The 14,477-nt window shown below is 33.6% G+C and overlaps 1 protein-coding gene across 1 annotated transcript in view; it reads left to right on the top strand.

The window, feature by feature from the left end:
- The window catches only part of MON2 (MON2 regulator of endosome-to-Golgi trafficking), a 117,956-nt gene that overhangs the window by 98,008 nt on the left and 5,471 nt on the right, over positions 1-14,477 (top strand). The window contains exons 29-32 of the mRNA XM_040490429.1: positions 5,331-5,391; positions 6,479-6,602; positions 8,893-9,100; positions 11,988-12,070. Coding sequence (XP_040346363.1) covers positions 5,331-5,391; positions 6,479-6,602; positions 8,893-9,100; positions 11,988-12,070 — 476 coding nt within the window. The remainder of the gene's footprint in view (positions 1-5,330; positions 5,392-6,478; positions 6,603-8,892; positions 9,101-11,987; positions 12,071-14,477) is intronic.

Here is a 14,477-nt window from a genome sequence, read left to right as displayed (position 1 = left end):
ATGTTAGTTTTGGTGAAGAAGAGTGGAATTTTCATTGTGTGACAGCCATCTGAAGGCTTATGTTCATGGATCATCTTTTGACCCCTCACTGAGTGAGAGTAGGATAATTATAATTTTTTTTTTTCAACGTTTATTTATTTTTGGGACAGAGAGAGACAGAGCATGAACGGGGGAGGGGCAGAGAGAGAGGGAGACACAGAATCGGAAACAGGCTCCAGGCTCCGAGCCATCAGCCCAGAGCCTGACGCGGGGCTCAAACTCACGGACCGCGAGATCGTGACCTGGCTGAAGTCGGACGCTTAACCGACTGCGCCACCCAGGCGCCCCGAGAGTAGGATAATTAGAAGACATACTAAATTTTATGAATGAGGAATCTGTGGGCTAACTTAAATTTTGTATAAAAGCTTATCTGGTATTTCAAAATTGAAAGTAGTAACATCCTAATTTCTGTTTCCACAAATGGTCAGATTTTGTTTTACTTTCTTTTCTTTTTTTTTTAAGTTTATTTATTTGAGAGAGAGAGAGAGAGAGAGAGAGAGAGAAAGAAAGAACACAAGCAGAGGAGGGGCAGAGAGAGAGAGGGAGAGAGAGAATCCTCAGCATGCTCCACACTCAGCGTGGAGCCAAGGTAGGGCTCAATTATAGGACCACGAGATCACGACCTGAGCCCATATCAAGAGTCAGACGCCTAACTGACTGAGCCACCCAAGTACCCCTTGTTTACTTTCTTATGTATCTCATCTCTAGAAATCTTGTAAATACCAATGTAAGCATACTCTGTATTTGCAGGAAAATTATAAGGACTCAAAGCACATTGAAACAAATTATCTTTTTATCTGTAACTCTGAAAATTTGAATTTCTTTGTGGATTCCATTGCCCAAAATCACTATATTAATTTGTATGAATCAAATAGGTTTAGAGATTTAAACTTTTCTTTTTCCTTCTCAGTTGTCTGTATATTCATGTTGCTTTATTATTTTATTTTTATTTATTTTATTTTTATTTTTTTTAAATTTTTATTTATTTTTCTTTTTATTTATTTTTTAAAGATTTTACTTTTACATAATCTCTACACCTAGCATGGGGCTTGAACCCACAACCCCAAGACCAAGAGGTGCACGCTACACCAACTGAGCCAGCCAGGTGTCCCATAATAATATAACCTTTTAGAGCAGGTTTTTTGGCAATGAGTAAAACTTTTTTGTTTTCTTTTGGCTGGGTCTTTCTACCATCTTACTTAATTCTCAGGTTTCTTATTGAACATTTTTCATTTTCCAAACTTTGTTCTTACTTTATAAGTTCAGTTTTCTGAAATTAATTTTTATGTGTTTGTGTACAATAAAGTAGGCAATGAAACAAAAGGCCTAATAATAGAAACTGCACATCTTATGTCATTTTGTATTAATGCAGTTGTACTATAATTCATTATAGTTTTTAGCCCAACGGCAGCCCTGCTTACATTAAAGTTTTGGGTGTATTGAGTATGTTGAAAATCATATTACTTAAGAAAGCAGACAGCATAGTGGGTAAGAGCACTGACTTAGGAGTGGGGCCATCTGGATTCAAACCTTGACTGTATTACTTTATAACTGAGATGTTTTGGACAAGTTACTTAACCTCTCAGGAACTCATTACCTTATCTGTTAATGGGAATTATACTTAACTCATAGGTCATTATGAGGGTTAAGTCACTTAAAATAAATGACTCCTTAGAGTAGTACCTGGCATGTAAGTGCTTTTAAAATGCTTTCTACCACTATTATTATCCTCATTATTTCCTTTCCTTAAGAGAAAGTGATGCTATCCGTATCCTTTCCCATCAAAAAGCCATATTTTAAGCTAGAATTTTAAAGACCAAAACTGTAAATAACTAGGAGTAGGAAATTTACTTCTAAATTTGGAATTGTGTATAATGGCTAGAAAATAATAAAGATACTGACTTCAGCTGTCAGTAACACAGAATCAGTGTTCTCAGTTGTAGTTATTCTACTTATAGATTTAAGCCTTCTACTACATGGAGTAGTAGAGACATACCCTACATTGAAAGTCATGACCTACTTTGGACTCTATCACCTACTTCCTGTTGACCTTGGACTGGTCATTTTTATTTCATAGTCCAAAAAATATTTTAAAGCTCAAATTGAAAACTTGCATTAGTTAGCTGAAGCTAAAAATGGCAGTGCTCACTAGGAGAACTTAAAACAATGCACATTTTCAGTTTCATGAGGTTTTGTTTTTTGTTTTTCAAATAATTGATTACTTTGGAAATCACAAAATATTATTTTATGTCATATATGTACTTGTTCTATAACTGAAGTTCATCAGTAATATTGAACAGTAGGGTGTTTCAGAATGTTGCTTGGAATAATAAGGCCTTAGTTTTTATATAATACTAATATTTGAGCATATTTCATCTTGGAACATTTATAAGTCCTTTAACTTAATATACACTCTAAGACTTTGAATAACCATGCCTTTATAATGCTTAGCTTTCTTTTGTTCTTTAAGCTGTTTTGGCAAGGCAGTATAATAACAAAGAAATACAAATAAAATCAAAATTAGCTAGAAGAAAACGAAGGCTTTGGACATCATTGAAGACTATCATAAATAAATAGTTGAAAGGAGAAAAAGAAAAAACATGATTAAAGATGAAAAACATAAAGACTGTAATCTGGTAGACACTTGAAGTTTATTAGGAGTTCATTCAATCATCCTTGGAGTACTGAAACATGGTGCTTGTCCTCTAGAATACACTTGGGCTGGGGGGGGAATTCATACAAATGGTCTGTGGACCTTAAGTTAAAAATCACTAAGTACTACCCAAAAGAATTCAGATGAAACATGTTGACACAAAAACTTGTTCACTAATATTCATAGTGGTATTTGTCATAATAGCCCCCAAATGAAGACAATCCAAATGTTTATCACCTGATGAGTGGATAAAGTAAATGTGGTATGTCCACAGATTGGAATATTCAGCCATAAGAAAGGATAAAATACTGATGTATGCATGCTACAGTATAGATGAATCTTGAAGATGTTATGCTATGTGAAAGAAACCAGACACAAAAGTCCATATATTGTATGATGTCACTTATGGGGTATATCCAGAATAGGCAAATGTGTAAAGACAGAAAGTAGATTAATGGTTGCTACAGGTAGGAGAGGAGAGGATGAGGAGTGACTGGTCAAAGTACAGAATGTGTTTCAGGAGTGATGAAAATATCCTAGAATTAGAAGTGGCACAACTTTGTGCAGATGCTAAAAAGCACTGAATTATATAATTTAAAAGGTGAATTTTATAGTATATGAAATTGTATCTCATTACACTTTTTGAATGTACCATGCAGAGAGAACTGACAAAAAATACAAATCATACTTTATCAGTTATTTTATTTCAACTAAATATTTGTGAAGATAATTTTTAAAATTACCTCCATCTTAGAGAATTAAGGATCTTATATGGCCCATTTCTACCTGCAATATTCACCATCTCTACTTATAATTTATAGGTAAACTGTGTTAATCATCAGTTTTTTAGAAGCTCAACCAATTTTTTTGATATGCTCAAAGTGTTTAGTAAGGATACTAACTATAAGTTAAAAAAATAACCATTAGTTTGAGTTTTGAGACCAGAATACTTAACCTATGCATCATCAAATAATTTCCTGATTTTTTTGATCGCTGGAATTAGGAGTGAACTTTTGAGTTTCTGACTTTGTATGCTTTCTTTCCTCATAAAATATTTTAAGATCCACTTCAGTGTTTGATACATGATCCCTGTCACATTTATATTATTACTGTCTGTTCCTAATAAGCTTTTTTTTTAATTCATAGCCCATCCTCAGTTACCTCCACCATTATCACCATTTTTTTTGTATCACTGAACACTTATATTACTTGATTATAAATTAGAATTAAACACAGCTTTTATCTCCAGAGATACAGATAGGATCTGTGAAGCTACATTAGTTGTAGCAGTTATGAAATTCCCAGCATTGGTTCCAGTTTGGGTACATGTCATTAAAATTTTTCCTGTAGTTTGCTACTAGCAGATTATAGAATTAGTCTAGGACTTGCACACCAGAATGCAAGTTTCATGCAACAGAGACTAAGTGCATCTTGTTCACAGCAGGATCTTGAACACCATCTTGCTCAAACTCAATGCTGTATATATGCTGTATATGGTACAAAGCATCTGATACTCAATAAATATTTGTTGAATGAAAAACATCTAAATCAAGTAAAGATCTGGTACCCATAACAGAGTACATGTGCACGAGTGCTTGTGTGTATTCTAATACTTATAAATAGAAAAACCAAATAATGCTAGAGCAAAAATAGCCCTAGATACAAAACTGTATATTATAACTCTAAATCTAAGATAACACTGCTTTTACATTTACAACATGAAAGAGAAGAATTTAGGCTCAAATACCAGAGAAGTTTAGGGTCAAATTGCGGCCTTGTCATTTGCTTACAGTACATTCTTGGTCATTTTACCAGCATTCAAAGCCTCAGTTTCCTCTTCTGTCAATTACATGAGGATAATACTTGCTACATGTGGTTACTCTGGGAACTTATGAAATAATACAAATTAAAGCTCTTAGTACAGTGGCTGGCTCTGTAATTTTTCGCTGTCATTACTGTAACAATCATTAACATCTTATTCTCAGCTGTTTTTAAGAAAATATTTCACTGCTTTGTAAGTTAAATACCATTTTACCACTCATTCTGATTAGGAGCCACATGGTTTAGAATTCACCTTGGTTCTCTCAGAATAACTGATTTCCATTGATCTTGCTGGAATAATTTTCTGCTTTAGAAAGTCTGAATCAGCCCTGTTTTGTTTTAGATGTTCTCTATCTTTAATGTAAAGATCTTTAATACATTATGTTTATTACAAATTAGTGATTAATGGCCAGTCTCTGAGTGAATGGGTTCAGCAGATAACCAAGACTCTTTTAAGTCACTGGCAGTGTAAGTGAATTCAGGTATCCTCACAGTAGTAATTTTTGTTGTAGCTGCAGATGATAGTAATACCCTCACTTTTTATTGTTTTTTTCATTCATAATACTGAAAGGAGTTTAATTTTACAGATTTTATTTAATTCAGGATTGGACCAAGCATTTTTTGTAGTTAAGAAATTCATGTTTGTAATTGGTATAGTCCTTATTATACTAATAACTTTAATTAAAAATACTGTTCTTTTAAATAAATGGTAATGTCTAACCTGGGTGAGAAAATAAATCCTTTTTGTCATTTGAATACTGCTCATTTCTAGGGAACATGTTACTTTTAAAAATCAAGTGTTTTATTTATTTTTTAGCATACCTCCAGATAATCTCTCTATTCAAGAATTTCAGAGAAATGAAAGTATTGACGTTGAGGTGAGGAAGCTGTTTAAAACATTTTCCTGTAACCATTTGTGCAAACCAAATAGTAGAAATGTTAAAATTATGAAATTGCTAAAAGAACAAGTAGGGTTAGTAAGTTAAGATTGAACCTAAAAGCTTTAAAACTCTCACAGAGATTAAAGGTTGGTTCTTAAAGCACTGACATGATTTCCTTTTATTTGTTAGCTTTGTGCTGTGTGTATGTTGTCTAGATCCATAGTTGTGTCCATTTAATAATTTTAAAAAGTAGTTGATTCAGTAAAATCTCAGTCATTGAGCACGCATTTGAGAGTTTGTGCTACAGTTTGGCAAACCAGGTGTTTGTCGTTCAAACTAATCAATAAGTTGTTTAGATTTTTGTTTTTAACCAGCTGTAGATAGAGCCTCTCAAACTCTTGAAGCACATAATGAGAGCTTGTTAAAGAATATATTTTGTTGATTATAAATTGACTTTAAAGAAGTAGTTTTTTTGGTTATAGATTTTTTTTGTTGGGGGTGGTGGTTTGATGATTTTCCTTTAAGCAGGATAAAAGAACTTTTAAGTAAATGAAGTAAATTACTTTAAAGTATATCAAAAAAGTATACGTATAAAATACTGCTTTTTGTCCATTTCTGTATTAAAACTCTTGTAAACTTTTCTTCTTTTTCATCAAAGGGCAAAATAACACATTATATATTAGAAATGAGCTATTTAACAAAAATGAATGTAATTTTCCTTTCTCTTTTGTCTCATTTATGGTTATAAAAAGTGATTTCAATCTTATTCTGAATTCTGTTTTGGATAGTTTATTCTAGCATGGATACATTTCATATAACATCAACATTTACTAAAATGGTTCCATAGTAAACAGTCTATAGTATTGACTATTTTGTAATAAATTTATTATTATTACTAAGACAAATGAGGGAAATGGACTACTCATCCTGTATGTTAACATTAAAATGTTTGTGTACTTCAAGGAAGATTCTTTAGCTGATTTTCTTTTAAAATAAAATTTAGGTTTTACTCTAGATACTGTCATTTGAGTTGGTCTCTTTCAAGAAAAACAAAATGCATTTGAGTTTGCCTCTTTTGTTCTAGGTAGTTCAGCTTATCAGCACTGAGATACTACCTTATGCCAATTTTATTCCTAAGGAATTTGTTGGTCAGATAATGACTATGCTTAATAAGGGCTCAATACATTCTCAGTCATCTTCATTTACAGGTATGTTATTTTAATGATTTATTAAAAATGTTAGTATTGAAGTACTTTGGAAGAAGCTGACTATATAAATGTTTACTCCTGTGATTATGGTAAAATGTAAACTGGAGAATGGTTAAGGTAATTTCTAAGAACATGATAGAACATTAAGCTTTCTGAGGGGAAAATGTGAATATTCTGTTAAACTGTGCTAAGGACTTTGAAGAACATTTAAATGTGTGTAGTCTGGCCACTAGATGTCTCTCATACTGCTTACTTCACAAACTACAGCACTTCTTTTTCCCAGCCCAAACAAGTTTTAAAAGTGATGTGGTTAAGTGCAGATTTAACAAAAATAATAGTCTCAGAAAAAATAATTAAATACTACTTATATTAATACAGTCAACTTTTTATTATTAAAGAGTATATAAAAATTTCTAGATACATTTTTATAAAATGTGTGTTACAAACAATATAATCAGATGTAAATACTTTAAGCTTAATAAGGATTACTGAGTTGCCATGTATACTTTTTCTAGCAGTTTCTGATGATACCTCTTGCCATTTATAGTATTAAATATACCAAAGTAAGGAAGGTATTTGGACATTTCTTCCAATGACTTTGCCATTGGACACAAACTTCTCAACTTTAACTTGGAGGGTTTTTTTTTTTAACATATACATAGAAACATATACATAGAAACAGGACCAGGCTTTTATAAAGACCTAGGTTCCAGGGATCAGTTTTGGTCCCCACCATTCTTAAGTATGACCTGATAGCCAAAGCTTTCAGAGAAAATCTTTCAACATGAAAGAGAAAAAACAAATCAAGAGGGAGTAAAAGAAACTGAGAGGAAACAGATAAAATTCAGAGCCATAAAAACATTACTCCAAAAAAGCACAATTATAATTAGGATGTTCAAAGAGATAAAAGATTTATATTCATGAAAAAAAATACTGTTAACAAGGAGGAATCAGAATAAGAAGGAGCTCATAGAAACTAAAAATGTGACAGCTGAAATAACAAGTCCAGTGAAGGGTTACAAGAAAATATAAGGAGGTAAACCAGGAAGTAGAGAAAGACAAAAAGTAGACAACATAAGAAGAAAGAAATAAAATGAATCCAAGGGGTCTAACATCTGACAATAGGTCTTCCAGAAAGAGAAAATAGAGCAAAGCTAACAGAGGAAATTATTAAATACATAAACTGAAGAAATCAGTCTCCAAATTAAAAATGGCCACTCAGTGACCAGAACAGTGAAAGAAAAAAGATCCACAAGAAGGCATGTTGTTAGGAAATTTCAAAATACCTGGGATAAAGAGAAGATTCTACAAGATTTCAAAAAGAAAAGAAAAAAGTCCAACACAGAAGAATTGTATCAAGAGGACATTGGACTTTTCAGTAGCAGCACCGTATGCTAAAAGACGTTGATGAAGTAGTTTGAGAGTTAGAAATGGAAAGGATTTTTAAGAAGGAGTTTTAAATGTGGGCCCATTGTTGGCAGAGTATAAGTGTAGAATGGTAATTTTCAAATGTCAGCATGTATTATAATCAGCTACAAGGGCAAGTTATTGCTGGACTGTACTCTCAGAGCTTCTGATTCAGTACGTATGGGGTGGGATATGAGAATTTGCATTTCTAACGAGTTTTCTGGTGATGTTGATGCTGCTAAGGAACAACTCTTTGAGTACCACAGTAAAGTAATGATATTTTCAGAAATGCAAGTTCTCAAAAATGTTACTTCCTATTCAGAATAGTCTTTTCTGAGACATTCTAGAATGTGCTCCATGAAAACAAAGGAGTAAGCCAAGGAAATGGAAGGCATGGATCTAGGAAGTGGGGTATACAGTAAGAGAATAAAAACAATTCCCAGGCTATGACAAAGACTAGTTCTAGGAGATAGCGGGACAGCAGGTCTAGAGAGCAGCTAGTCCAGAATAGAGCTCAGGTCTGGCTCTAGAAAGATGTTGCTAAGAGGAAAGTAGGAAGGGAGGGAGGAAGAAGAAAGAAAGAAAAATCACAAGCTTGACCTTGTGGCAAACCATTGAAAAGTATTTTATAGTGCTGTCAAAGAGTATGAAAAAAAACAAGACAAGAAAAATACTAAGTAGAAATGATGAGAGTTGACAGTCTTGCCTTGTTTTTGATCTTGAAAGGGGGAAAATTGTTATATACATGCTGTTAGCTGGAAGGTTTTCATAGATGCTCTTCATCAGTTGAAGAATTTCCTTCTGTTCCTAGTTTGCTAAATTGTTATCATTAAGGTTATTAATTTAACTTCCTATTAACCATCAAAAGTTGTTAATTTTACAGAAGCAGAGATTGATATTCGTTTGAGAGAGGAATTCTCGAAAATGTGTTTTGAAACATTGCTCCAGTTTTCCTTCAGTAACAAAGTCACAACACCTCAAGAAGGCTATATCTCACGAATGGCACTCTCAGTACTTTTAAAGAGGTCTCAAGATGTACTTCATCGCTATATAGAGGATGAAAGATTAAGTGGTAAATGCCCTCTTCCAAGGTATAGATTTTATTTTATAGATGAAGAGAATATGCTGTCATAGTTATTAATTAAAAAAAAAAAAAAAGCTTTGAGCACCAAGTTGTTTTTATAAGTGATGTGAATGTAACCTGAAGCTGTTTATACTTTTATTTATTTTATATGGTGTAAATATTTATAAGTTTTGCTGCAGATGTATTAATGCATTTTATTTTGGGATGCTTTTTCAGACTCATCATGAAGGTTAAGTAATATATGATATGTGTACCAAGTTTCCTTTTTGGATTTAAAAGAAAATTTTGAATTCTAAAATATGTTTTCTCAAGGATTTCTGGATAAGGACTTGTGGATCTGTATGAGCACATAGGTGTGGATCTCTCTAGAGAGAAAATAATTGATAAATCATACTCTGGGAACTTCCTAGTTAGTTTTACAATTTTTTTTAGTTTTCTCTACAAGACAGCTAGCATTTTAGATCTTCTTTTTATCTAGTTTGCTTAATTTAGCCCTTGTTCCTAAACTAATTCGCTTTCCACTTAGCCAAGCTGTGTCAGTGGAAGGGGCTCTAGGTCTTTCTGCTAAGCCAAAGCTAATCAAAGTTGGGATAGAAATCAGAATTCATCAAAAAAATGTAATCATAAATTTGAGTTATGTCACCAATCTATTTTTTTTTATGTGGGAATTAGAGTTTAAAGCAAAACAAATGAAACAAAATAATATTGGAAGATAGAGTTATCAAAGTCAGGATAGAGTTTCAAAAATCATTATGGGTCCATCTCTTGAGGTACTATTGGAGAGGTAAATCATCAGCCCCAAATCTTTGTGCACATTCTTATTTACTTATAATAAATTTTTGGAGTTAGAATTACTTGTCAAAAGATAAAAACATTTTTGGGACGCCTGTGTGGCTCAGTCGGTTGAGCGGCCAACTTCGGCTCAGGTCATGATCTCGCGGCCCGTGAGTTCGAGCCCTGCGTCAGGCTCTGTGCTGACAGCTCAGAGCCTGGAGCCTGTGTCAGATTCTGTGTCTCCCTCTCTCTGACCCTCCCCCATTCATGCTCTGTCTCTCTCTGCCTCAAAAATAAATAAACGTTAAAAAAAATTTTTTTTTTAAAAAGATAAAAACATTTTTAAAATTTCTTTTAATGTTTATTTATTTTTGAGAGACAAACTGTGAGCAGGGGGAGGGGCAGAGAGAGAGGGAGACACAGAATCTGAAGCAGGCTCCAGACTCTGAGCTGACTGCACAGAGCCAGATGCAGGACTTGAACTCGTAAACCGTGAGATCATGACCTGAGCTGAAGTCAGAGGCTTAACTGACTGAGCACTCAGGTGCCCTAAGATAAAAACATTTTTAAAGCTTTTGATATGTATTCCAAATTGCCTACCAGAAATTTCTACCAATTTACATTCTCCCAGAAGTATATAAATGTCCTTTTCTCAGTTTTTAGCATTTTACAATTATTTGCCATTTTTATGATTTATTTTATCTTTTTTAAATTTGATGAATGAAAAATAGTTACATGGTAGTTTGTTTTTTTTTAAATTACCAATGCTTAATAGTCATTTGTATTTCTATTTTTAAGATCCACTATATTTTGAATTTCTAAAATATAAATTATACCTCCTTGTATTCAGATTTATATATAAAAACATTCCAAAGACAGGTGTTAGTAATTTGGTTATGGGCATGATTGAAAATTGATTTATCATAATCTCTGAAGTATACTTGGAAAAGCAGTAATAAAGTTGCTTTGCTTGGAATATTTTTATTTACTAGATTATAACATATTATTTGACTTCAGAAAGCAGCTTTTCCTTCATTTTTCATGTTTTTAGTGTTTATTGCTTTTAAATTGAGTCTTGGGGCGCCTGGGTGGCGCAGTCGGTTAAGCGTCCGACTTCAGCCAGGTCACGATCTCGCGGTCCGTGAGTTCGAGCCCCGCGTCAGGCTCTGGGCTGATGGCTCAGAGCCTGGAGCCTGTTTCCGATTCTGTGTCTCCCTCTCTCTCTGCCCCTCCCCTGTTCATGCTCTGTCTCTCTCTGTCGCAAAAATAAATAAACGTTGAAAAAAATAAATTGTCTTACTTATAGTTGTCCTATAAAGTATTGTATTGTATCATCCTGTGTTTGATGCAGCATCATTACATTATTTTCTAAACTACATTGCAACACAGTAACTTCTTCTATGCTTACAAAGGGAGGCTTGAAATAGTACTCTGTCATAGTATTAGAAAAATTTTTTCTGCAGAATGAAAACACAGATTGGTGTCAGCAATGAGGGGAAAGGGAGGAAACTATGTAGGGATAAAGAAGGGAATGAAGCTACTCTTGTTCATCCTTTACTCCCAAGTTCATTCTTCATTACTGATGTCTCCAAATAGGAGACACCTTAGGATTAGTTTTGAGCTTGTTTCTTTTTGTTGTATTAGAAAATCAAACAAGTACTATTATAATTTTAAATGTTCTTTTAACAGCATGATAAAATATGTGCCAGGAGGTTATAGTGGTTTTTATTTCCATTTAAGCTTTGGCAAATCCCTTTTGGTGCTAAGTAGTTAAAAAGAAAAAAAAACATTTTTGTAGAGAAGCCTTAAAAGCATATATTATAAAATGTCTTAATGTTAAATAATTATATGAAATATTTTACAATTATCTTACCAATTTAGATTTGCCTGAATAGTTTGCCTCCCCCTCCCTTTGAAATTGATAACTTATGGTAAAAATAACTATAAATCTTATTTGCACGCTGAAGTATATGTTAATAAAATATTTTAATAAGAATTTAAAACTAAAATTAACTTTGTATTGTGTTCAGTATTTTTCCAAAATATATCTATTTGTATAAACCTAGTGGCATGGCATATCTTAAAATCATGATGGAAATAATTTCCCATCTGTTTTTTAGGCAACAAGTAACAGAAATTATATTTGTTTTAAAAGCAGTCAGTACTCTCATTGATTCACTTAAGAAAACTCAGCCTGAGAATGGTAAGTGCTTAGAAACTCAGTTATTCTAAACTCATAACATTTATGTTCTATTTCTGATGTACTTTTCTATTATTAAGTTAACTGAATTTTAGGAACATAACAACTATTAGACTTCCTTTTTCCCAGTCCTTATGACAGCAAAGCATCAAGTCCATTAGGATGTCAATTAAGTAAATGTTTTAGCTTCTTAATATTAAACAACAGTTTGGCTTTTTTTTTTTTTTTTTTATTTAACTAAGTTGGCCTGAAGTTAGGGTGTTGCATGGATAATTAGTATTTCGTATAAGTTTAATGTGGAGCATCACTGAGTTTTGGGTGGGAGTAGCCTTCATCCTGCATGTGTACTGAATTATGGTATAAGTATAAACTGTTCAACTTTGAATCATTTTGTAGCCTTATCTCATTTGTTTCCCCTTTCTGTTACTCATCTCTCTTCTCTCCGTTCTTTACATTGTTGCTAGAAATGATTTTTCCAAAAGTGCAGCTTTGATCATTCATTTTCCCATCCTTGTAAAACAAAACAAAAAATTTTCATGTACCATTACCTACCAAATGCAGAGAGTACTATTGTCAGCCTCTATTAGGTTTATGCTTTATTTCCACTAGATTTCACGTATCCTGTTTCCCACCAAACTAAAATTTTCAGTCTACCCAAGTTTTTCTAACCTTTTGCTTATTTCATTCTCCTACCTATGTCTACCTAGTTCAAATACCACTCCACTTTTTAACCTTGTTTTTTAATCTTTAGTGGTGAATGATTTCTCTTTTCATTGAACTCGTAGCTAGTTTATGTGTACCTTTGTCCGAAGGTACTCTATATGTATTACTGTTACACATATAGATGAATCAGTCACTTCCCTTAGCTTGTAAACTTCTTGAGAGGCTTTTTGGGCCATATTTTGTTCTATTTGAATCCTCTACAGCATTGCTACTCAGAGTGGTTTGTTTGAGGATAGGATAAAGAGCTGGCATATTTGTGTCACTAAACACAGTGGTTTAGTTGACATTTTTTATACAACAAGAGTTTGTTAAAGAAGGAAGTGTGTTGATTTACATTCTGGCCCAAGCACATTAGCAGACTGGTACTTTACGCAGCATTACTTTTAATACCCAAGAAGAAGGTTCCTAATAAATGAATCATAGGATATTTGTTCCTGGCAATTATTATGTAATAAAAGTAAAGACATATTTTTTCATTTTCAAAATTTACCCACTAGTACTTTGGCCTAGAAAGAGTATTTTACTAAACCTTAAGGAGTAATAGATTTGTACTTATTCAATACAAAGTGAGGGGGGTGGAATTTGGTGGTTTTTTTTTTTTTAATCTTTCTTTATTTTTGAGAGAAAGACAGAGTGTGAGCAGGGGAGGGGCAGAGAGAGAGAGGGAGACACAGAATCTGAAGCAGGCTCCAAGCCCTGAGCTGTCAGCACAGAGCCCAACGCGGGGCTCAAACTCACAAACTGAGATCATGACCTGAGCCGAAGTTGGGCAATCAACCGACAGAGCCACCCAGGCGCCCCGGGAAGGGTGGAATTTGTAAGAAAATTTTTGGAGCAATATCTTGACTTCATCCCATCAAATTCAAATTTGAGTTCTCATCAAAAATGTTCTGGTTGATATTTTAGAGAGAGAAGTCATGCATTAACTTCCTAGTGACCAGTAAAATCTTTATTAGATCATAGGATAGAATTGGATTCTTAATTCAAGTCTAAAATATATTTTAGACTTAAACAGGAAATTCTCCAATTCCCATGTTATTGCTATAGTATATTAAATATAACCAGTATATTTCAGTGCATAGTGCTTGCATTATTTTGTAGAATTTTTAGACAGCTGTCAAGAATTTAACCAAAATTTGTATAAAGGAAGAAGGGAATCGGGGCGCCTGGGTGGCGCAGTCGGTTAAGCGTCCGACTTCAGCCAGGTCACGATCTCGCGGTCCGTGAGTTCGAGCCCCGCGTCAGGCTCTGGGCTGATGGCTCGGAGCCTGGAGCCTGTTTCCGATTCTGTGTCTCCCTCTCTCTCTGCCCCTCCCCCGTTCATGCTCTGTCTCTGTCTGTCCCATAAATAAATAAAAAAAAGTTGAAAAAAAAATTTTTTAAAAAAAAAGGAAGAAGGGAAGAAAAACTCAGTAACTTTTTTTTTTTTTCATAGCTAGTGGGCCAAGAATAGGGCAGTGTAGTAATGGTAAATGATTTAACTTACTGTTAAAAATTGTCTAAGAGAGTTTGAATTGTGGCTCTGGATATATGAAGTGAAATTTTAAATTAAATGTAACCATAAATGAAGATGATATTGTAACATATTAGAAAGCTATGATAAGCTTCATTAAGAAACAGGAAAAAAGAAGATAACTAAGAAAAAGCCAAGCCTTTCCAGTGGAAATATGTTGGATTGCTCGTTGCC

This window comes from Herpailurus yagouaroundi, unplaced genomic scaffold (assembly GCF_014898765.1).
Source record: "Herpailurus yagouaroundi ecotype Mexico unplaced genomic scaffold, PumYag 182, whole genome shotgun sequence".
Classification (NCBI taxonomy): domain Eukaryota; kingdom Metazoa; phylum Chordata; class Mammalia; order Carnivora; family Felidae; genus Herpailurus; species Herpailurus yagouaroundi.
Note: the sequence above shows the minus strand (reverse complement) of the source record. Positions and strands in the feature narration are given on the sequence as shown.